Source organism: Lathyrus oleraceus, chromosome 7, assembly GCF_024323335.1.
Source record: "Lathyrus oleraceus cultivar Zhongwan6 chromosome 7, CAAS_Psat_ZW6_1.0, whole genome shotgun sequence".
Lineage (NCBI taxonomy): Eukaryota > Viridiplantae > Streptophyta > Magnoliopsida > Fabales > Fabaceae > Lathyrus > Lathyrus oleraceus.
In genome coordinates this window covers 473881770-473906125 of record NC_066585.1, presented here as the reverse complement: position 1 = coordinate 473906125, position 24356 = coordinate 473881770, and the positions used below count along the sequence as shown (strand labels likewise).

The following is a 24356-nucleotide window of genomic DNA, read 5'->3' as shown; positions in this document are numbered from 1 at the left end:
CCAAATCAGGGTGCAATCGAAGATTACACCGGAGAAATATCACAACAATAAATAGGATAGGATGAATAATGCATGGCTATGATAAAAACATAAAAAAAAACAGACTAGAAGAATCAGGTACTGTCTCGTTCGCCTCTGCCTCGCCTAGCGAAGGCCACGGATTTTGAATTTGAAAACAGCCCCATGTTAGGAACTTTGAATTTTATGGCATTTTATCACAGGAATAACATGGTCAAACATTCAGGGTATTCAGGCATATTTAAATTCCCATACGAAAGCAAATTATATATCAACATTTAATCATGATGCATTATATATGTAGATATGGCCAATTGAAAGTATAAACAATAGAGATACGCAAACCTGTTTGCCAATTCAAGGTTGAAGGGATTGACCACTTGTAGTATCGGAATAAGTTAGGCAGCGGGAATTGGACGGCGATGGCTTCGGTGCAGATGGGCTGCCTTCAGGGTTTCTTTACTCTGAATTCTCCGGGTAGGCAGGGTTCCTATGCCAAAGTTTCTATCCGTCCTTCTCTGTTCTCTCTCTTTCTTTTTCCTCAAGGTTTTGTTCCAAGGAAACCTCAGAGTGTTTTGCTTCTCTTCCTTCTTTCTCCAGTGAATCTCCCAGTGTAAACTCCAGTGTAACTTCCCTACTGAAACTTCAGTATTTATAGACTAATTTCGTGGGTAATGGGCTTGGAATGAGGGAGACCCAAGTCCAAAATAATTTGTTATATTTTATTTATTTATTTATTTTAATTATTTAATTAATTAATTAATTAATTAATTAAATTTTTTTTTTTTTTTTTTTTTTTTTTTTTTATATAGGAAAAATGATGGGTAATTTTTGGGGTATGACAACTATTAATGTTCAAAACTAGAAATAATCAATACAATGATGAGATAATGCTTTGTTGCAACAAACTTGATCTTCCAATGCTGTATAAAGGAGTCTGACTTACATAATTAACATTCAAACATCCAAGTCACTTAAAAGATAATCAATAATACTTCGGGTACTAATACGTAAGTAAGAGAGAATTTGAATCATATATATTTTTACACATTATTATGAAATTATTGGGCCACGTGACAACATGATATTTTTGAACTTATTACTACCTCAATTTTTTATTATAAGTCGTTTTGAATTTTTTACATGTATTAAGAAAAATAATAATTATTGTATAAAAATGAAAAATTATAAATATTTTTATAAAATTAATCTTTATTAATGACATCGAGTAGAAAAATTTATATAATTGAATGAAGAGATAATAATAAATTTTTAAGATATAATAAAAACATATCTTTAATTTCATTGATAATATAAACTGATTTATACTATGGTATAATTTTTGTTTTATAAACAATTTATAATTAAAAACCGAGGGAATCTTTCTTAAAAGTGATTGACATCACATCACCGATTAAAAGTAAAATAAAAAAAAACATTTGAAACCTAAAAAAAACTTACACTGAATTAGAAAAAACACTATAATCAATAGGAAAAGTTAAAAAAAAAAAACCTACCAATGATCATGAATAGCTATAATACTAGTACAAGTTCAAAAAGTACTCCTCCAATATTTCACTTCTTTGCTCAATACTATACTGTTTTTTTTAATTGAGTACTTTGACTACTACTGCACTCTACACTTGCATCAGAATCTCTCAAATCTTTCATTATTACTAGTATCGATTTAAATTCCCTCATTGAAATCCGAACGTAATTATTCATTTTTAATTTCTTTTAGTATTTTCAGATAAGCTTAAGGTGAAAAAGTGCAAACTTTACACTTTGCTTCAACTTTCTAATTCTCAGGTAAACCTTTATTTCTCTCACTTTTTTTTTAAATCTATGCCTCTTAAAGTTTCGTTTTTGGGATCATACGTTCATGTTCAATCAAAAACTGTTTTTTTATTTATTAATTGATTACTGGTTTTTATGTGTTTAATTTCCAGGATGATAATGTGAATTCTATTTGTATGCAGTTTTTGCATTTGTTCTTTGGTTTATTATATTTATTTTTGATTAATTTCTTTTGAGAATTGCTGTTAGGTCAAATAGTAATGTTTTTTTTTTGGTTTTTATGTGTATATGTAATTGATACCAGAAAAAATCATGAACATGGTGGATTCATTAGATGTGTGTCCAACTGAGGATGCAATTGAGGTATTTTTGCAACATTTGGTTGATCCATTACTGCCAGAAAAATCTTCTGTCAAAGATAATCCCACACCTTCTCAACAGGAATCAATGGCTAAACAGGTTTTTTTTTTTTTTATGATGATTTTACTTCGAAGATTTAGCTTACGATTCACTGTTTCTCTTTTTTGTTGGTTTTATTCCTTGTTAAGAGGATTTTGGAAATGTTTAGGGTTTTCTTTGCGTGTTATGGCACAGGTTGTAATAGTTAGATTTTTGTATGTTTTTCCTGCTTGCTAGGAGCATAGAAAGTGCTTATGTAGTCATTTAATGTTGAGATAAGAGGTCTAAAACGTGCTTATGACACCAAACATGAATGTTTACACATTTTTTTCTTCTTCTTCTTTCTAAATTTAAACCTAATTTGACAGATATAAAATATCATCACCAACATCATTAATCAAGTAATCAATCTGTTTCATTTTAAGCCAAGATTGGATAATACACATATGAATAGTTGCTTTGAGAGAGGTGAATTTGGACATGCCACCTCAGCTTTAAACAACCACGTAAACACATTTTGACGGAGTTGGATGAAAACGGGGGTAATGATGCATACATTTTATGACTTAAAGGACCAATTTGTTACAAGAAAAACTTAAAGGATTAACTTGTTAAAAACATCAAATTTGAAGGATCAGATCAAAAGTTGTATTTTATGTATTTTAGTTTCTTTATTGTTGTAACTTAAACACAAGTTCTTACTTTTAAAAACTTTTCTTGTATAGCTACCTAAAAATGAAAGAAAAATATCCAAGTTCTCATTTCATTATAAATTACAAGTCTTATATGCATTCATATTTGTTATAGATATACAGGAATACGTATGACTGTCTTCTCTAGTTACTGATTGTTCTGTGTTTTGAGGTTGGTTTTTAGGTGCGTTCTGCTGTCTTACTGTACAACTACTACCACAGGAAACAACATCCAGAACTAGAATATCTGCCATTTAACGAATTTTGCAAGTTGGTTGTGGTTCTAAGGCCACCTTTACTGGCATATATGCAATTCATGCAAAATTTTAACGAAGTAGAGCTTATTGATGTGGAGAAGCAGCTATCATTAACAGAAAAAGCGATCATGGATGCATGTGATGTCTGTAAATGTTTAGATGCATCAAAGAATGCTCCTAATATGGAGGGATGGCCCATTTCGAAAGTTTCTATCCTTTTAATCGATGGCAAGAAGGAGAACTGCTTTTTGCTGTTTGGTTCCATCACCGAGGGGGTATGGTCTGTGGTTGAAAAAAGTATAGATGCCTCCAGCCAAAATTCTGAAGTTACACCAGAAATGAATAATACAAACAAAAGGAAAAGAGTCGTTAAAAAGTCTAAAAAAGAGGACTTAAAGGTTGACGAAGATGGACTTCTACAAATTGGGTATTCTGCTGTAAAGGAAGCCACAGGTAATCATTCTTGTCAATGGGAAAGATCTCCATGGCTTTGCAACTGCTGTAGTTTAATTTTAAGCTTGTGTTTATGCATAAATTGGCATCACAAATCAAAGGACATTCATATTTTCCAAGATTTTCCACTTCCAGTTTATTTAACAAGAGATGATGTCAATAAGGGGCATTATTATTACTCATCATGATGTATACATAGGGTTTTTGTTCAAATCTATTTGAGGTTATTATTTTTTCAACACTTTGATCTGTCCTTCCCACTTTGGTATCTCCCAACCAATATAGTCCCAATCAATTGCCTATTGGTTTTTTGTTTAATTTCCCTATTTATTCAATAACCGTCTAATAGTAACTGCTGCCTAATAACATAATATCAATACTAATAAGATGTCTAACTCATGATTCATGTAATGCGACCCAGGTATCAATAACACTGATATTATGCTTTTGGAAAGCTACACTGCCTATTCCCAAAACAAAGAGAAGGCGGCTTCTCGCTTTTTTATAATGCAGTGCTCCCAGTCAATCAATCAGGAAATTATTAAAGTTCCTCTCAAAGATGTAATTGAAAGGTTCGTTTTAGTTGTTATCGATTTGCTACTGGATGAATACTTAATTCAATTCTCTAGGGTGAATGGCATTAATGTCACCATTTTTCCCATTGATAAAATAATGGCATTAATGCCTATTTCTGTTGGCCATTAAAGTGGAGTATTTTTTTTTTGTGGAATCAAATATATTTGTGTACAATAGTTGTGTTCAAACTACTCATTAATGTCACGTTCTAGCTACTACTAAATCAAGTTATGAACTAGTTTTATTTTTATTATGTCTTTGAGAATTAATGACATATTAACCTTTCATTTTGATTTTTTTTAAAAATAAATTTGCACAAAGATTTTGGATAGACAGGATTTTTAGCCAGAAAGTTACAATCTTATTGTGAATGTGTATTTTAGAGATCATTATAGGATGACGTTTACTGTAATTAGGGATGTACATTATGTGTACCCTGAAGTATTAGTTGGTTATCTGGATTTAATTCTTAGATGTTTGTCCCTATACTTTGAAATTATCTGATCAGCATAAAGAAGTAAAATTGATACTTAATAAACTTAGCATTTGCTTCTGAATAACATTTCTGTCTTCTTTTGCATAGCTTGCAGGGTCCTTTGGTCAAAAAGGGTTCTAGCAGTTGGACGATCACTCCAGCTGTGGCTTACTTCCATGTGCTTCCTTATTCTGAAATAATCACACAGTGCATTTCTAGGTTGGCGCGCTTCTCCTTATACCGGTTTAGAATGTCTGAACCATTATAATATATATGCATTTCTAAAACACTAATATCATGGTACCTAGGACATGATTCTATTTTGGTGCCTTTACATTCTTAATTACATATTGTGGGTTTTGCTATCTACCTCATTTATTTGAAAAGTTTTTGGCTCTTGCGTTCCCAAGCCTTGATCCCTACAATATTTGAAGAGATTCATTAGTGTAAACGTTTATTTTTGCTCAGAATTATGCAAGCTTTAAAGGAAGGTTGATGTGTGAGAATCTTGAATATCAATGAACCCCTTTTGCTTTTAGAGTTTCACTTGTATGGTTCCATTTATTGTCTTTCTCAAAGCCATAACATACTGTTATATTTTCTGACAACCATTTGTAATATATTGTGGCTAACTATTTGTGTAATATTTTTTACCTTGGCAGAAAAGAATCGCTGGAGCAGAAAGTGAACAATGAAAGCTGTTCTCCCAGTCCATGCAATTTCATCAAGGAGGCCCGTGAAATGGATGTCAACGGATCTTCAATTTATCCAACTCAAAATAGAGAAAAGCGACAAAACATCACCAAAACTATACAAGTTAGTGAAGATCAAGAAAAAAACAATGCATCTGAGCATTTTAACTCCAATGGCTCTGCTAGTGCTATTCAGGTCTGGGACTATTTGTAGAAAGTAATATGAAAAATATTGTCATGTTTAATATTGTAATCTAGGACTGTTTATATGGGAGGGATTTTACAATATGTACCCAAAAAATTTATAATACCAACGCTGCCCTTTATATGCATCCAAAAGATTCCTCCTTCAGATTGAACTTCATCTTGGTTTTCTACACTTCAATCGAAACGTTCTGCGATAGATTTCATATACTATTAAACAACTTCAGTTAAATTGACCTTTGTAAAGGTGTCAAAGGATCGTCATAATTGTGTTTCTGATCAAGAAATAGTTTTCTGCCCATCCATGTTTTATTCACTTGTTTATTACATCTTCCCATCATTGATTTGGCAGGCTATGAAGGTTGATTCGACAAATATGATCGTCAATGGAGGTGGAACCACCAATATTGTTTCTTGCGGCAAGCTTTGTGCCAATAGTCCAAATACCTCGTATGAAAAAGAAACAACAGATGCATGTACTCAAAGTTTAAATAATTCTAACTCAGATACAAAGAAGCTCCAAAGTCGTCACGATTCTAAAAAGACACTGTCGCGAACTGCCATATCTTCTCTAATACGAAAGAGGAATGAGCTGGTAAAATTTCTTGCATTACTTTTTTCTTTCTAATGACAATAATGCTATATACTCGACTCATTTCAGTAGCTCTGCATTTGCACCTAAATACAAATATACTTTGTTTTGGAAAGTTAGTGAGATAAAAACAAAAGGAAGAAATAGTGAGAGGGTGCATTGTTGAAATGTTTTATAGTCAATTTTCTTTGAACCATTACAGTATTATTTTGCTTCTTTCACCCATTGACTGCCCCCTTGGTCATAAATTATTGGTTTTAGTTTAACTTAATTTTGAAATTAACTTCTTATTGCTACTTTTGAATGCCAAGAAAACTATATTTGCACTCATCTTAGACTTATTTACGCCATTCAGGCCCTTCAGCAACACAAAATTGATGACGAGATCGCTAGTTGTGATGAAAAGATTCAGAGAATGATAACTGGTATGTTTTCTTTTCACTGAATTGTTCTTTGTTTTGATTCTCAGGTTGATTATTCTGTCAATCTCCCTTTATAGTGCTTTTTGGGGTTTATCCTCTGTTTGTTGATTCTATGATAGTTTTTGTTTTCTGTTTCGAACACAAATGGATCTGATGATAGTTTAGGCATTGGTTATTGGCTTCTAATACACACTTTTCCCTAGTTTGCAATTATAACCTGTGGAATTAGTAATGTTGAATAAACTTTAATGTTATATTAAGTGGTTTCTGTTAATAAGTTAGTGGAAAGACAAAGAGTCTGATGTAGTTAGAAGGCCAAGAGATAGTGGCTTATTAATAGTATCTATTTGTTTTAATTTTCTAGAATAGAAGAAATCTTTGGGTCTATATAAAGACCAAGGTTGTATTTTCATGTTAACAGAATATATAAAAGGGTAGTGCTTCTTTTATCAAATTGGTATCAGAGTTAATGGCAATCGTGATGAGTCAAATGCCACTGCCGCGACTAACGAAGTCAAATTACGAAAACTGGAGTATCCAAATGAAAGCTCTTCTTGGATCTCTAGATACGTCGGAGGTGACCAAAGATGGGTTTGAAGAACCAACAGACACTACGGGATATAAGAGACGCGTAGTGTCTGTTGGTTCTTCAAACCCATCTTTGGTCACCTCCCACATATCTAGAGATCCAAGAAGAGCTTTCATTTGGATACTCCAGTTTTCGTAATTTGACTTCGTTAGTCGCGGCAGTGGCATTTAACTCATCACGTTTGCCATTAGCTCTGATGCCAATTTGATAACAGAAGCACTACCTTTTTATATATTCTGTTAACATGAAAATACAACCTTGATTTTTATATAGACCCAAATATTTCTGCTATTTTAGGAAATTAAAACAAATAGATACTATTAATAAGCCACTATCTCTTGGCCTTCCAACTACAACAGACTCTTTGTCTTTCCACTAACTTATTAATAGAATCTATTTGTTTTCATTTTCTAGAAAAGCAGAAATCTTTGGGTCTATATAAAGACCAAGGTTGTATTTTCATGTTAATAGAATATATAAAAAGGTAGTGCTTCTGTTATCAAGTAAGGCATTGGTTCAATAAACTCCACATTGCTTTTTTTTCATGGACAATTTGTGGAGTTGAGTTCTCGTAAACAACTAGCATAATTTTCTTTTTGGGGGATATGGGTGGTGCCTATTATAGAGTGAAAAACAAAGGACCTTTGAGGGTATGGTTTTGGGAGACCAGAAAAAATTCTTATGAAATAACTGAAGGTTCAAAAGTTGGCCAAAGAAGCACTAGCAGACACAACTAACTGACAACCGTTAGTTCGTTCTTCATACTAACCCACTCTCTAACTCAGAGGCCTCTTTTCTCTAAGTGAAAGATGAATAGGTATTTGTTTTATTGTGTCTTGTTGACATGTGTAGATGGGAAAGATGACTATGAATCGATGATAGAATGCATTATGGAAGGATGTAACGATGTATCTGTAACAAATCAAGAAGGCATGGGTGGACAACAAAGCTTCCCTCGTAAGAGAGATTTGTCAGAGCTGCAAAGTTCATGCCAGGCAAGATATTCCATTTACTTGCTAGTTTTGTATTTGAATTTTTTATGACTAAGCTAAACTTGATTTTTTAAAAATATTTTGAGTAATTTATTGTATTACGAAAAACATGCTAGAATCCATCTAAAGAAACATGCAACTTATTCCACAAACATACAAAAACGTGACTTATTGGACATTACATGTCAATCATCTCCTTCATCTTCATTGAAAACAACTACTAACTCCTTTGATCTTGCAGGATCTAGATCGTGTTATGCAATGAAAACAGTTCGGTCCTACCAACTTATCATCCATCTTAATCAGAGGTTAAAAAAGTTATTATCATTGCTAAAACAGTTATTATTTGAACAAAAAAAATTGAATATTGTATGCGACATAATCTAACTGTGGTTAACGTAGTTCACATAGGTGGTTAATTATGTTTGGTTAATGGATATACTAGGTACCAAATCTCATTAACCATTACAGTAACTTCATTAACCATAATTTTCATGTTTCAAATCTACATGTAACTGAAAACCCGAAAATTATGGTTACCACAATTTTCATGTGTTCAAATCTACATGTAATGTAATGGTTAACTGCATTTAAATTGTGGTTGATGAAGTTACACCAGTAGTTAATGAGTTTTTATACCCATTAACCATCTATGGAACGAGATCAATCACCTATTTGAATTTCGTTAACAACTTATAAAATTGTCTAAGTTTGGTTTTACATAAATAAATTCTCTTGCTAAACTCATCAAATGTGTAGCGGCTGGATCAACTTTTTATTCGTCGTCTTTAATCTAGATGTAGAATCCATGAACAGCTTAAATTCTCCTCATAAATCAAGTATTGCATTATTAACAACATTCGTTTTAATTATATTCAATGAGATATAGTGGTTTTCATTCCATTCGCTTTCTATTTACCTTGGTGTCTATAATTAAAACTACATTTTTTCAGGATCTAGATGATGTTATAGCGAATGTTGTCAATGATACTAAAAATGACTTAGTTTACTGATGTCTCTGCTGAGAGAATATTATATTTGGTGTCCTGATCTGCGTCATAATTTCATTTGATTGATGTTTCTTTTTGAAGGTGGATTCCTAGCTAATGTACTATTAAGGTTCGGATGAGGGTAACATGTGTTTCACTCCTGTCGAAGCGAGAGAATCGGCTGCTGCTAATATGAGTGAATTAACCAAGCAATGTTGGAAGCATAGAAATGCATGTTTCTGTAGTGGTTCTTGGTTTTTCTTTTCCCAGTGGTGTAGAATATTTACAAATGAAGAAAACTGCATGTTCATGTGGCTGTATTATGTGGACTAAATAATAACCATGTGAGAGGTCATGTTGTCAACCAATATGTATTTGAATACATTATGCAGTACACTGAGTCGATTGCTTGTGTGGCATACTAAAACTCATAGCGACTCTAGATTAGATAGGATTAACACCCGTTCTTGTTAGCATGACTGTGTATGTTCAGTTCATTCATGGAAAAATTAACTTGGTATTAACTTCATACAGCTATTATCTTGCATGGTTTGGATAGATTTTTACTGCTAAATATTACAACAATACAACTTAGAAACCTTCAGAATACAAAGGGAAGGAAAAGAGAATAGAGAATTACAGGGTTGGAAGAGTTAAAACGATAAGATAGTACAACCAATCTCTTTTTCAATTCAAATTTAAAATTGTGAGTAAAACTATGAGTATAAATGAGTATATTTCATAATGTTTGAAACTAAGAAAAGCTTATTACAAACTCAAGGCAAATCATCTATAGCATGGTATATTTTAAGTTTTAACGAACACAACAAGAAATTTGACAAAAGTCATTGTAATTACATCAAAGTAAAATGTAACATTGAATAGTTTTTGCAGGTTGTTTATGGACTAAGCCACAAGAACAATTAAAAGTGTTCATTCCCTCTAGCTGAAATTTCTAAGCTCTAGCTAACTTTAGCTTGAGTACGTTAGCATAAACTAAAACATTTAATCATGACAATCTAAAATTACAATCTCACGGAATATATAGAAAGAATAAATGCTTACTCCTCTGTACATCGGTTTGGACCTTTCTGTCTCAGGGAAAAAGAGGAACTCCAATGCTCAATCAAATAACATTGAATTGAAATTAAAAAAATCCCGAATTTACAGTAAAAATCTTTCCTTTTCTAAATCATATGGAAGGATAAGGGAAAACTCAGTTGTCAGAAATTCGCATCATCCTCTACAAATTTCAACAAAAACCCCAAAACCGAATTCTTGAGGTCATCATGATTCATTCCTTTATCTTTGGTTTCAAACACACCCTTCATGATTCTTGTGTAAAGCCTTTCAAGTTGTGGGATGCTGTATTTTTCACTGCGCTTAACGAAATGCTGCTTAACAGACTCGACCTGTCTTGAAAATTCACCATCTTGCATTGTGATATCATGAAGGCTGCTACCATCAGCAAGGTTATTTGTACAAGATCCAAGCAAATCTCCATCAATTGCTTCAGGTTCTATTCTTTCAGAATCCTCGTCATGTGCCTGATGCTGCTCCTGAGAGGACTTTACTGGTATTGAATCTTGTGATTTGCTTTCTGCTGTAAAACCCATTTTTTAATTAAGATTAAAATCAGCATTTGATCCAGAATATATCTTGGAAATCAAATAGCAATCATATGGCTTATAAGCATAACCATTCATATAAAGCAGAACAAATATCATTGTGTTTGCAAGTATAACTAAGCATATAGAGCAACAACACCAATATGAAAGGATTTGATTAAGTATAGAGATTCCACAATTTTCAAAGACGCAACGCAACATTACCATATGTGATTATCATGCCTCAGTCCATGCTTATGACAAAAGAACAGTTACGGTTAAAAGTTAAAACATCCACGGTCATCCTCTGTCATTGCTTTTGTTAGTTAGGAATGTAGGATAACTTCCAAATGTTTCAGAATCCCGGTTAAAAGTTAAAACATCCACGGTCATCCTCTGTCATTGCTTTTGTTAGTTAGGAATGTAGGATAACTTCCAAATGTTTCAGAATCCCGGTTAAAAGTTAAAACATCGACAGTCATCCTCTGTTATTGCTTTTGTTAGTTAGGAATGTAGAATGACTTCCAAATGTTTCAGAATCCCGATATCAGAACAGAAATACCAGTTGTGTATATGAATCACATAAACATTTGCATTACAACCATTTGACATTGAGAACAAATTCAAACAGCAACTGTAAAGGCACTTATACCTGTATGTACAGCATCACCGATCTTCTTAGTCCGCTTCAATACTTCGTAACCCTGATCCATGTTAACCTCTGGTTGGACATGACGAAGTCGAGCACTAGTTCTAGTAGTGGTACCCAGCTGTACAACAGGAACAGCGGGGAACGTAGAATCCCCTAATTCCTCAGGCAAATGAACTGGGCCACCTTGGCTAGCAACCTTGTCACAAAATGCAACCAGTGCTGGATCCATTTGAGAGAGCATCCCATGCACCTGAATAAGTAACGAAAGAAAAGAGCAAGATAAAGTGCATTTTCCAGACAATAGTTGACATCTAAACAAAACGGCAATGTAAAACTTAGAGAAAGTTGAAGTACCGTATCACGGAGCTCACAAGCTCTACTGACAATCCTAGTGCCATTGTAGTCATCTCCATTGTAAGCCTGAATTACATTCATACATAAAAGGATCAAAACTAGAGACCGTGGTTTAAATTTTGAAAGTATTGTGTGAAGCACTTCCAACAAATTTATTTCAGCACTGATTGAACTTGGTTAAAACAATATAAATGATCACGCATCCTCCATTACCCACAGATATATACATGACCCAATCATATCAACAATAGAACTCGAGGTACAAGATGCTTGCCTTGGCATTGGAAACAATAAGATCAATGTCCTGCAGGAATGCTGCACATGTAATATAGTTGCTGTTATCTACATGCTGCAAGATAGTAGCAATGTCCATTGGGTTCTGTATAATTGAGCGATAATTAGGCGCATCTTCATCTGAGACTGGAAAATGGAAGGCATTAAACCGTTTGTCATACAATATCCTGCAGTAGGAACACAACATGAGAGAGAGGCAGCATGAACTTAATAAAGGTGGCAATAATCCGAGTGCTGATAACAATTGTACATCAAGCACGGGTTAACCTACCGGTTGCAAACATCTCTAAGGCACATTCGCAATCTTCGAAGTGCATGCTGCTCAGCTTCAACCTTTGCTTTTAGCTCAGATGCCTTTGGGCCACTCGCCAATTTTGGCGCCCTAGGAAGTTCAGAACGGCTTCCTGTATCCTGGGATTTGTTGCTGATTCGCTCCAACAATATCGACATAGCAGCTTCTATTAAACGATTAAAAAACAAGGTCCTATCTTCGGTAGATGGCATGTTCACTTGATAACTGTTCAAAAGGGGGAGACGGTGAACATGTGTAATCAGAAACAAAATCCTAGGCATAATGCTTTTCAAGTTATAAAAGATAAATAACAAACTATAACTCCCTTCGTCCAATTATAAGACCCTTAACAAAAAATTCTTTGACCTTTTACATATCTCCACACGCATTAATGACTTTACAAAAATGTCCTTATTTAATATATCACTGGAAAATGTAAATACATTTTCTCTCTCTTATGATATTAATAATTATTGGGGCAAATATATGAAACTAACATATAATTCAAACAAATTTATTACTCCTATAACTTTTACTAATACCCCCAATTTTTGTTGAGAGGTACCTACATTTAGGGACGGAGGAAGTATTCATTTAGCCTTACTGCCTTAGTTTTTTGAACAAATGGTTATTGAAATACTTGTGGGAATAAAAACCAAATATAAGAAGCAATGGTATTTGAAATGATGTGATTTACACCCCTTGCTAAAGCATCTGAAATGCATTTGATAGTGATGTATGAACGGCAAAACTTACTATCAGCAAAACTTAAATGTTTTCTTTTCTATATAAAAAAGATGATTTCTCAAGGAACCCCATTACTAGTTTTCCCCATACACAACCATCCATTTAGAAAGAAAAAAATAATTGTGTACATCCAGAGTGCTTCTATTAAAAGGAAATCTTGAAGAACTCAAATCAAAGAATTCCTGTAATTTAGATAATCGTACACTGAGCGATGAGGGAAAACTGAAGTAGGCACTTCATCAACATCAGCAAGTGCAACTGAGGATGTACCAAGAAGTAAGATAGGTAAGTCAGATGGCAATTCTTCTAGCATAGTCAGGAGAACGGCTCTGAGCTGTTCATGAGCCTGCATGATTAGTAAGCCAATCAAATTTAGTGGCCACAATAAAGAAGCAATACAATAATTATGGAATGAAATATAAATTTTGAGCCTGCAGATTAGTTCATTTAGAGCACATCTACAGATAATTAAGATATGTACTCACAGTTTCCCACCAAACATCAAATTGTGGTAAGTAGAGAATTGATGGTGTCGTTCTTCTAGCTTCACCAAATATATGTACCAATGCCTCCTCCGGTGTCTTCGCACTGGGATCTGACAGAAGAGATGGAAGTCCTAATGAATGCACAGGAAATTTTTCCAGTTCATGTAAAACCGCAGGCCCAAGATGATCCTGTTACACTAGAGCAGTAAGTATATTCAGTCTTCAGTTATTTTAAAGCATAACTTCAGTAATATAAAAAGGTTCCAAAATAATTACCAGCCCTGTGCCTTCACCACCACAAAGTAGAAGCCTAGGTCGATATACAAGTGGAATTGCAGACCCGTACGAAAGCATGGAAAGTTTGGTTAATTCTGATGCAACAGATACTGGAGGGAAAATATCAGATATAGTACTCATGGCTTTCTCCAGATATCTCTGAAGACATGGTTGAACTACAAGTGACAATGGCCTAGAGTGCACAGTAGCTCCTCTATGAGCAGCAGGAGTAATTGTAGACATTGCTTCAATAAAATGACACTTTTCTACTCTGATAGAATCAACATCGATGAGAAATTTGTCATCACTTGTATAAACCTGTGGGTATTTTTCACGGAAAGCACGAATGGCAGCTTCAGTACAGAGAGCCTTTAGGTCAGCACCACAGTAACCTACACAACTAGCTGCAAGTTCCTTTTTCAGTTCCTCTGGAGGAGGATGTTTCCACTTACGAGTATGAATATTTAATATTTCAGCACGTGCCTCACAACCAGGTAAGGGAAAGTTAAATTCACGATCAAATCTGCCAGGACGTCGCAAGGCTCCATCAATAGCATCAATCCTGTTGGTAGCACCTATTAAAACAACTTGTCCACGAGAATCAAGACCATCCATCAAAGCAAGCAATGTGGACACAATGGAATTGTGAATTTGTTCTTGCTTGCTAGATCTCACGGGTGCAAGTCCATCAATTTCGTCAAAGAAGATGATAGAAGGTTGATTCCTTTGTGCTTCCTCAAAAAGTAGTTTCAGTTGTCTTTCAGCCTCACCTACCCACTTGCTTAGCACATCTGCTCCTTTGCGCATGTAAAAGCTAACCTTCTGACCAGCTTTTGAAGCAGAGCAAGCCAAAGCTCTTGCAATTAATGTTTTTCCCGTGCCAGGGGGGCCACATAACAACACCCCCCTAGGTGGAGTTATATGGTAACTTGCAAAAAAATCTGGATACAACAATGGAAAGAAAACCATTTCCTTTAGAGCATCAATGTATTCAGAGAGCCCACCTATATCATCAAAACTCACACTATCATCAATCTGCAAGGGTTGGATATCTGCCCCTCCTTTAGAGCTTGGACCAGCAGTTTGAATCCCTGAAGTTAGAGTCGCAAAAGCATCGCCCTGATGACCCCAACCCGAGGCAGCAAGGTTTAATCCCCAAGCTGTTGTTCCATGCGTGTCTAGGCCCCCAAAAAGAAAAGGCGGGCCAGATCTGCCACCACCTCGCCCCCACGGAATAGCAGGGCCTTGGTCCAACTCATCCACAAGAAGGGAGTCATCCGAATCTTCAGGCCTAGTTAAGCGGTGGCGCTTGTGAACACGTGATCCACCCTTCCTTACATCCCTGCTGACCTTGGTTCCCATACCTTGATGTAACACTCTTCGAGGAGACCTTGGCCGCGTCTTCCCTTCCTCCATAGAGAATCTGCGGACATCTGCACGATTTCGAAGATCGTAACGCCTTCTTCCATCCTGCTCCTCTTCACCGTCTTCATCATCGCCATCCTCGTCACCTTCATCCTCGCCTTCATCTTCACCCTCAGCATCTCCCTCCCTCTCATGACCATCTTCTGCATCATTTTCCTCAACATCATCTCCATTTTCTGTTTCATCTTGTTCAACCTTCTCCTCTGAAAGGTCTTGACCATCATCTGATTCTGAAATTAATCTTTCACTACCAGCAGCCTTCGATCGACGAGGCCTTAGACCTTCCCGTCGAGGTGCTGGTTTAGTATCCACTGCACGCTTGCGCTTAGAAGATACTACATCATCCCGGCTGACACTGTTGCTAATCTGGTTTCTTAATGGTCGATATGTACGACGCTGAAACACGGCTACATACATTAAGCCATAATTACAGATATTTCACGCTTTATAACCCAATCTTTATATTTAATAGAGTACAAAAACTCACCATTAAGTCTGCATCCTCGGATCCAGAGCTGTCTGCAAACTCCCGAAGATTTACATTAATCCTTCTCTCCCTAGTTGAGCGCCGAAGGTTGGCCGAGCCAGACTGAATAGAAACACAGATAACACATCTCAGGGATTTAAAACATCCAACATAACAAAACTGAAAGAATTGGTGTTAACATCTGATCAACTTAAGCAAATGACATGATTATAAGCAGATACGAAAGAGAAATACACACAGAAGTACAATATTAGAAAAATAATTTAATCTGACATTACACATTCAGCTTGCTTTTTGAAGTCTTTGCAATTAGAAATATAATTACACCAATTCATCAAAAACAACTAGTCACATCACATCCTTCAAAGATGCCGACAGAGGATGAAACAGAGAAATGAAGAGAGATCTACTGTTATCGAAGAAAGCAGAGGTTGATGATCTTCATGCGAGTCAATAGCCAGCAAACATCCATAACCTCACAACTCAGTCATATGCATCATATGAAGACAATAATTTGCATGTATAGTTCACTTCAGGACATACACAACAACAACCAAGCGGGATCAGCTATATGGATCAACTTCTGCCATAATGTTCTATAATGTTCGATCTAGGACCATGCTTTTATCCAAATTGTTAATCTCAAGATCTTTCTTAATAACTTCTCTTATAGTTTTCTTAGGTCTTCCTCTACCTCTAACTATTTGACTCCTCTTCAAATGATCTATTCTCCTTACCACAGAATCTCCAGGTCTTCTCTCTATATGCCCAAACCACCGAAGTCTATTTTCAACCATCTATTCTACATACACACAAACAATTAAAACCCAAACTTACACCACTAGGTGCAGATAAACATTGTGTGTGATGGCATTCAAACCCACCCCCACCAATGCTCTTTCAGAATAAAAGAACAAATAAGAAAAATATTGAAGTGCAATTGTGCTAACTCCAAAGTAGAAAAGCAACTTCATGAAGCAAAGATTGTCATTTCCCCCCAAAACTTGGAAATAACCTAAACATAAAGAAAAGCATCATTTTGAGGCCTACAAATATTCAGGTAGATCATTTGTGCTGATTCTGTTCTAACAATTACCATTGCCCAAATAAATGTCTATATTAGCCTTGGTGGAAACTTTAACATATGCAATAATGAGACGTAAAGAAACATTCTGAACTGGAGGGCTATGAGTCAGAAAATAGAACGTGGATTTACATGAATAATAAGGAGTTGCATCAGAAAATAACAGCTAATAGTTAAACAAATGAAGACTGCGAAAAGCAGCAAAGTTATCTTATAAAAAAATAGGTCCATTGGCTACTCTGTCATTAGGGTTTACAAAAAACAGGAGAAATTTTAAGAGATATGGAAACCCAGTTATTGATCCCTAAATAAAAGATTCACCGAGTTTTACATTGGCTAAAAATGTGATCTGAAACTAAGGAACCAACAGGTATAGTTCTTTATGATATAGTTCTTTCACAATAGACTCGGCCCACTAGGCAACTTGCAATACGACAAGGTTAAACTGACACAAGGAATATAAATAAGTTTTGACAAATTATAAATGTTCTTAATAATTCCATAGATATCCATATATCTCCAAAGTAACTTAGAGGGGGGAAATGCATGACATGACATCATGCCTTATAGTCGAGGCTATTTAAGAATAAAACCATGCACTTAATGAATAAAATAATGATATTCTGAGCAATTATGCTTTTTGAACATATTTAAGATGCAGGCACTTACATTAGCATTTGAATCGTGTGCTTTCCGATTCCCTGGACCTGGACGCAGCATCTTAGCAATCTGTGAAGCTGCTGTTCTCGTCTTATTCTTGTTTTTCCTGGGGCGCCTAAGATTTGAGTTGTAATACAAGAATGGTGCGCGGTTATAACCTGGTGGCCTTGTTTTAATCCTATCACTTGTGCGTACTGGCCCAGAAACAGGATCATCCTGGCTAGAACGTTTGGGATACATGAAAGAATGCTAAGTTTTGTGATTTAAAAAATCACATGATCAGCATATTTCAGTCAGTTACACCTGCATAGAGAGCAGAGTCTACTACAGTTAAATTTTCACAAAACTCATACAGTAAAGTACCATAAAATATCAAGAACTTCACTAAAAACAACAATCGATAGGTAATTGTATATTTCTATGCAAGCTCATGCTTAACTGCATAACAAATACCAAGTAGAAACTTCACCAAAGATTCATGCAAAAACATTTTGAAACATAACTAGACGACGAAACAAAAACAAGAAAGACAACAATGACGATGACATTGACAAAAGCCTTTCCCACTTGCAGAGTAACATTTCAAACATTTATCCTACAATCATGACGTATTCATGTTCTACGGAACTTATTATAAGTCCAGTGAAAGTAAGCACAAATCACATGCTCAAGGTTTTATCGATACCGTTATTCACCGTTTTAGCGATAAAGAACAAACGGACAACAACTGTACCGACCGAAATCGCAACCGTAATTCAAAACCTTTTCAACATGTATAATAATGAAATTTTAAAACTATAATTTGATACTTTCTGTCAAAGTGCAAATCTTAAGGGAACAAAGAAGCCAAAACTAAAACCAGGAACTCCATTCTCAAATTAGGGCACAACATTTAACATAGCTACAAGTTACAGATTCCAACATGCATACAAGAAACCAACCTAGAAACAAACATACACCACATTTCTCATACAAAAAAACAAATTAAAAAATTAAAAAAAAAAACAAATAAATAAATAAAGATTTGCAATAGGAGGAGTAAAGCGAATGAAGACAAGAACAATAATGAAGTTGAAGACAAAATCCCTTAAATCCATTACATGATGAAGTTCATAAAACTAAGTCCATTCCATTAAGTTCAGTTCAGTTTATTGGAAACGGAAAACGATGAAGAAACGATGAGAGAAAAAATTAAAAGTGAAAACCTGATCGCGAGGAGTGAATGAATGAATGAATGAGGTTAGGGTTTCGGAAAGGGTTTAGCGGAGAGAGGAGAATGAGTAATGAGTTTTTCAGAGACTAAACCAAAACCCTTTCTCTGTGTGTTCTGGTTTTTCTCTGCTTTTGTTTATTTTTCTCTTCTTCTTTCACATATATTTTCTCTACTGTAGTACAACCCGGATCCGTAACTCGATCCATTATGCATGACCCGCTCAGTTTTGGGCCGTTGGGAAACTCAAACATTCAAGGAGATTACTACATACACCGTCTAAATTTATTTCATACACTTCTCTCATATTAAATGATTTTAGTCATTTTACCAAAATATTTTCGCTTTCACAATTCAAGATTCGGGTTAAGATCCTCTCTAATTTTCTTTATCTATTTTGGAAATTATATATAGATTTTAATTAAAGTATAAAATAAATTTTTTAATTATTTTTTTACGGCACTAATTAGCATTATCCATTTTAAAAATGTATAATATATATTAGCATAGAGTAGTGTTAAATATTTTTTAGAAAAATTTTTGTTTGTCTATTGTGATTTTCTCTGACTCAAAGAATTAATCTTTATATTTATACATAGAGATATATGATTTCTATATATAGCATATTTAATATGTATATGAATTTACACACAAAAATATAGTATTAGAGTTTTTTTAAATTTTTTTAAGATTTTGTTTTGGAGTTTAGAAAGAAAGGGAGAAGAGGATATTAAATAAAAGAAAAATTGAATGAAAATAATGGAAAGATTTACACACAGAGAGTTTTAAAATTTTGTTTTTATTCAAAATCTATAATTTCCCTAATTTGAGGGGAAACTAAAAAATTATATTGAAGGATGGTCAGACGGGTTTGAAAGACTTTGATAAATTAGTCAAATACAATCTATTTTATTTTAATATTTTAAAAATTAAAAATATATTAAATGATTAAATTCTATCATTTTATACAAAATTATTTTTTAAATAAAAATTTAAAAAAATTCTACATTCTTAAAAAATCTTTTTTAAAACTCTTTTTCCCCTCCCTTCTATCTCCCAAAAAAGAACCTAAATATTTTTTAACTTATTGAAAAAGAGTTTTGAAAATTAATTTATTGAACACATTATATCTGTATTTTAATATTTTTATTTTAAATTTAGTTAATAAATATAAGAGAATATAAATTCATCATCTCTTCTATAATTTTTGAAGATATCAATTTTTTTAGAAATTTTGAAAATATTAATATATCACTTATGAAAATACATTCATTCAAGCTTGTCTTTCATCTATATTTTAACACAATTCATAAGTTACATAAGTGTTATATTAATATAATACATTTGGTACATTATCAAAATATTTTATCTCAATTTTCCATCTCTTCATTTTCCACTTCTAACGAATAAATATATATTTTTTAGTTTTATTACTTTTAAATTGTATTCTCTCTTTTTTTCTATCTTTTTTAAGTTTCATCTATTTCTTATTTTTCTTCTCAATTTTTTAATGGAGAGAAAATAGTATTTATTTTAAAGAAGAACGAAAATATTAATTTTAATTTTTTTCTCTTCTTAAAAGTATCAAGATTTCTAACATCTACAAATAATTTTCGAAAAACAATGTTATACATAATGTTAATATATACTGAAAACTAAAAAATAGTTTTCAAAAGTAAAACTAAATTACAATATTATATTTTGAAAACTAATTTTTAAAATAATATACAATGCATTTTAAAAATAAATTTTAATAAATAAATAAAATTAAGTTGAGAAGAACTTAGAAAATAATATGAGAATTTATAAAATATAATGGTCTTTGAATATTGTATATCATGTAGAATTAATAATACAAGAATGCATAAACCAATCTTTGTATATTCATCCTCAAATCACGTTCTCTTATTGGTGGAAGAATGTATTTGATTTGTCAAAAAAATGCGAGAATATAGCACAATTACAATTGTATTGTGTTTGATTTAAAAATCAACTATCTATCCACTAAGATAATATGCTACCATTAGCTCTTAATTACCCTTTCATGATTATTTATTTTACACGTTCAAATGGACAAATGGGTCAATATCAAATCATCAATTTTTCGACACTTCTCTTTCAATCCTATGCAACCACGTGTCTCGCCAAATTTCTCTCATTTTTCTAAAGTTCATTTCATTTCAACATCAATAATACACACACACACTCTCTCTCTCTCTCTCTCACGCGCACACACACAGAACCATCTTCATCCTCTCACTTTTTTTCCTAACTTCACTCAATCTCAAGAATATTGAATCATACAAACCTTGTCTTCTTCCCAAAGTATGTTAACTATTGAACCTTGCAATCTATTTTTGCTTCATATTTTCTTCTTATCATGCTTTTCATTTCTGTTAATCTCTTTTTTTTTGTTAACCACTGAACCTGATATAATTTTTGTTAGTCGCTTATTTCAGGTATTTCATCATATTCCTCGCAAGCTACAAGGTATGTCAATATTCATATGTGTTTTAGTTTGTAATGGTGTGGTTTCTTTCTCTTTTTTCCGCTTTGTTTTTTTATTCATCTTTATCATCAGCATCATCGCTTCGTTTATAACGGCACGTCGTTTTTAATGGTGTATGTATCGTCATTTTACTATGTATTATGTTTTTCATATGTGTTATATTTTTACCATATTCCTATATAGCTAGTGTCTTCGTTTGTGTTGCTTTCTATTTGCTTTAAATCATTTGAAGAACAACAAGTTTGTTGACTAGGTTACTTTCAGATTCTCTTTCAACTTCATTTTTGCCACTCTTCAATACGAGAAACTGCAATTTCAGAAATACTCTTTTTTGTGGATTTACAATTTCGTAAATACTCTTCAATGGTTTTGTTTTATTTTATTTTAAGTTTTGAATGTGGAAAAGGCTAATCTTTTTTCAAGTTTGTTCATTTAGTCTTTTAATGTTTCAGTTTAAGAAGTGTAACTTTCTTCAACTTCTACATGTGTTTTATTTTCAAAGCATAAGAGTCCATATGGTTTGTTTTATTTTATTCTAACTTTTGAGTGTGGAAAAATCTAACCATTTGACAAATTTGTTCATTTACTATTTTGATGTTCTAGTTTAAGAGTTGTAACTTTGTTCAACTTCTATATGTGTTTTCATTTAAAAACTTAAGAGTTTATATGGTTTGTCTTATGGGATCTACACCTTTCACTCTTGATGTTTCACTGTATTTCTTTACCTTTCCGCTCCATAACAATTTCACTATAATTTTGATGTTTGACTAAACAACTCACCTTAATCCATTTTCTAGATGTCATAGCCTCTTATTTTCTTCAATGATTTACACAAAATGCAACCAACTCTGAAAGATAGCTATAAGAGTTGTTGACTTAATGGACATTTCAAATATGATTATTATATGGTAAACATGATATTGATTAACTTATTGGTTTCTATTACATGTTATAGGTTGGATATATGTTATTAATTAGTTGGTACTGATGTTATACATCCTCACTTTTTATTTTCCTTATTGAATTCTATTAGACGTTATTAATTGTCTACATGAAGCCTTCAAATCACAAAATGTTGGGAATGGAAAGAAGGTCCATGTCAACTTTACACTAAGGGATGGAAGTGGAAACATCATTAATTGCACGCTTTGGGAGGATTTGACTTGCAAATTAATGAGCTTTAAACCATCCAATAGTATGACATCTTTTAAGTTTATCATCTCATAGTATTATTGATCGGGAAAATAAAAAGTGTATTATTTTGCCGGTGTAGTAATAATATGGATGTTTCCCAAAGATCGATCTCGAGGGTTGCGTAGTAATATAGGTATAAATTATTACGCAAGTGAACAAAACTAATAGTTGGGGTTTTGTAAAAAGTCACCGTAAGATAAAGACAAAATAAATCTTTTCACAAGTTATAATAATATGCCAAGGATGGTGTATGAAAATCTCTTGTAATGACCCTTGAGTGTATATCTCCTTAATAATGGAAATTGTTTCAATTACTAAATCTTAAGATTGTTTCCCCCTAAGTCCTCAGAGGGAAATCTTTAGTCATTCAATCTAACCTCTAAGTCCTTAGGCGATTATGATGAAATCAAGCAATTATAATTTTAACAAGAATAAACCGGTAACCATAGGGTATCCCTAGTCCTAGGTGATATCTACTATGGTTTCACTGTATAAACACCTTAATAATTGCAATCCTGCTAATTCTTAACCATATATCAATCTTGATTTTTATGATAAAGAAAGCATTAAGCAAATTACATAGTGAAATTAACAACAAATAACATGTATTAAGGAAATTATAACTTCAGAGTCATTACACGATCAATTCAAGGACATTACAAAAGGATGGGAATTTCGTTGATCTTCAATCGCATCCGCTCCTGAAGGATCTCCGTTCTTCGCCGCTTTTGACCGCTTCAATCTTTATCGTCTCCAATTTCTTCTCGTGAAAAGTCCCTTCTCCATATTCAAAAATCCCCTAAATAGTTCCTGATGACAAATTTGATGTAGCAAAAGTCCAAAATGCCCCCCGAGATCAGTCGTGCCAAAATACAGCAAAAACTGGAAAATGAGGTGTCTAAGCCAACATTAGCCGTGTCATTCAACACGACAGGCCGTGTTGGGCTTCTAATGAAAAGGTCTTGACACGCCCCTTCAGGGAGGCTGACACGGGTCGTGTCAGCTGACACGGGCACCCGTGTCAGCTCCCTATTTTCTTCTTCCAGGTGTCCTCTCCTGACACGGCCCGTGTTGGGCAACACGAGTGGCCGTGTCAGGACTACTGTGTTGCCCAATTTCCTCTTCCAACGGGCTCGGAATGTCCGATTTACTTGTTTATTTCTCCGGTACTCTTGCTTACACTTGAAACCAATAGAACTACTACAAAAAGACATAAAATGGAGTATAATGATGCAAACCAAATGTAATCAACAACTGGAAACAACAATGTAAAACATCTAATTTACTAAACAGAACAATAAAACAAGTAGACTAATGTGTTACCGACTTCGTGAAAAGGTTCCGAATGAGTGTTAGAAAACAAGTAGAATTGGAGACTGATCACAACCCCAAACTTATCTCATTGCTTGTCCTCAAGTGATGCTCGATACATCAGAACAGTCACCCCCAAATTTTTCTTCCACAATGCTACTGTGATCTTTCGTGATCTCCTATTCACTTTTCATTCACTATTTACTCTTTTCCGACTTCCGACTTCAGCTACACTTTCACCTTGATGCATCTTTTGGCCTGTAGCTTTTCACACTCTCACCAAATCTTTCGGGATCAAAGTGTTTGCACTCAAGAAAAATAGAGCATGCAAAGTCAACTCCTAGGTTTGAAACACAGATACCTTTATAACAAGAAACACATAACACACACTATTCGAGGACTTTTTGGGTTGTAGCGGGGCAAAGGGGTAAGGCGGGGAGTCAAAACAAAAAGGGAAATACTAGGGGTTCAGGCTCAGAGTCTGTGTTGTTACCCTCGTAACTGTTGTTCAATCTAATAATCAGGGGGTATTTCTTTTGGGCATCGTTCTTGTTGGGATTCATTGGCTCCTATATATTTTTTTATTGCTCTTTTGAGCACGGTTTTTGCCAACCTTAATACT

General features: G+C 33.9%; 2 protein-coding genes across 4 annotated transcripts; one reads left to right on the top strand and one right to left on the bottom strand.

Annotated features, from left to right (window-relative positions):
- The first annotated feature begins 1527 nt into the window (after nucleotides 1-1527).
- On the top strand, nucleotides 1528-9676 carry LOC127107428 (uncharacterized). Of its 2 annotated transcripts, none has more exons than XM_051044707.1 (11): nucleotides 1528-1827; nucleotides 2120-2274; nucleotides 3091-3616; nucleotides 4038-4188; nucleotides 4776-4886; nucleotides 5330-5555; nucleotides 5916-6158; nucleotides 6511-6580; nucleotides 8019-8161; nucleotides 8400-8466; nucleotides 9250-9676. In XM_051044707.1, exons 2-10 carry the CDS (start codon nucleotides 2128-2130, stop codon nucleotides 8421-8423), a joined length of 1641 nt encoding a protein of 546 aa, XP_050900664.1. In that variant the 5' UTR covers nucleotides 1528-1827; nucleotides 2120-2127; the 3' UTR covers nucleotides 8424-8466; nucleotides 9250-9676. The 2 variants fall into 2 exon arrangements, with proteins under 2 accessions (XP_050900664.1, XP_050900665.1); XM_051044708.1 differs by having other exon boundaries at nucleotides 1587-1827; nucleotides 3079-3616.
- Nucleotides 9677-9981: 305 nt separating this feature from the next.
- On the bottom strand, nucleotides 9982-18876 carry LOC127107427 (ATPase family AAA domain-containing protein At1g05910). Of its 2 annotated transcripts, none has more exons than XM_051044705.1 (11): nucleotides 18716-18876; nucleotides 17520-17813; nucleotides 15767-15868; nucleotides 13855-15675; nucleotides 13579-13767; nucleotides 13297-13439; nucleotides 12326-12571; nucleotides 12035-12221; nucleotides 11761-11826; nucleotides 11407-11656; nucleotides 9982-10750 (listed from the first exon to the last, which is right to left on the bottom strand). In XM_051044705.1, exons 2-11 carry the CDS (start codon nucleotides 17748-17750, stop codon nucleotides 10371-10373), a joined length of 3615 nt encoding a protein of 1204 aa, XP_050900662.1. In that variant the 5' UTR covers nucleotides 17751-17813; nucleotides 18716-18876; the 3' UTR covers nucleotides 9982-10370. The 2 variants fall into 2 exon arrangements, with proteins under 2 accessions (XP_050900662.1, XP_050900663.1); XM_051044706.1 differs by having other exon boundaries at nucleotides 9982-10747.
- Between the last annotated feature and the right edge of the window lie 5480 nt (nucleotides 18877-24356).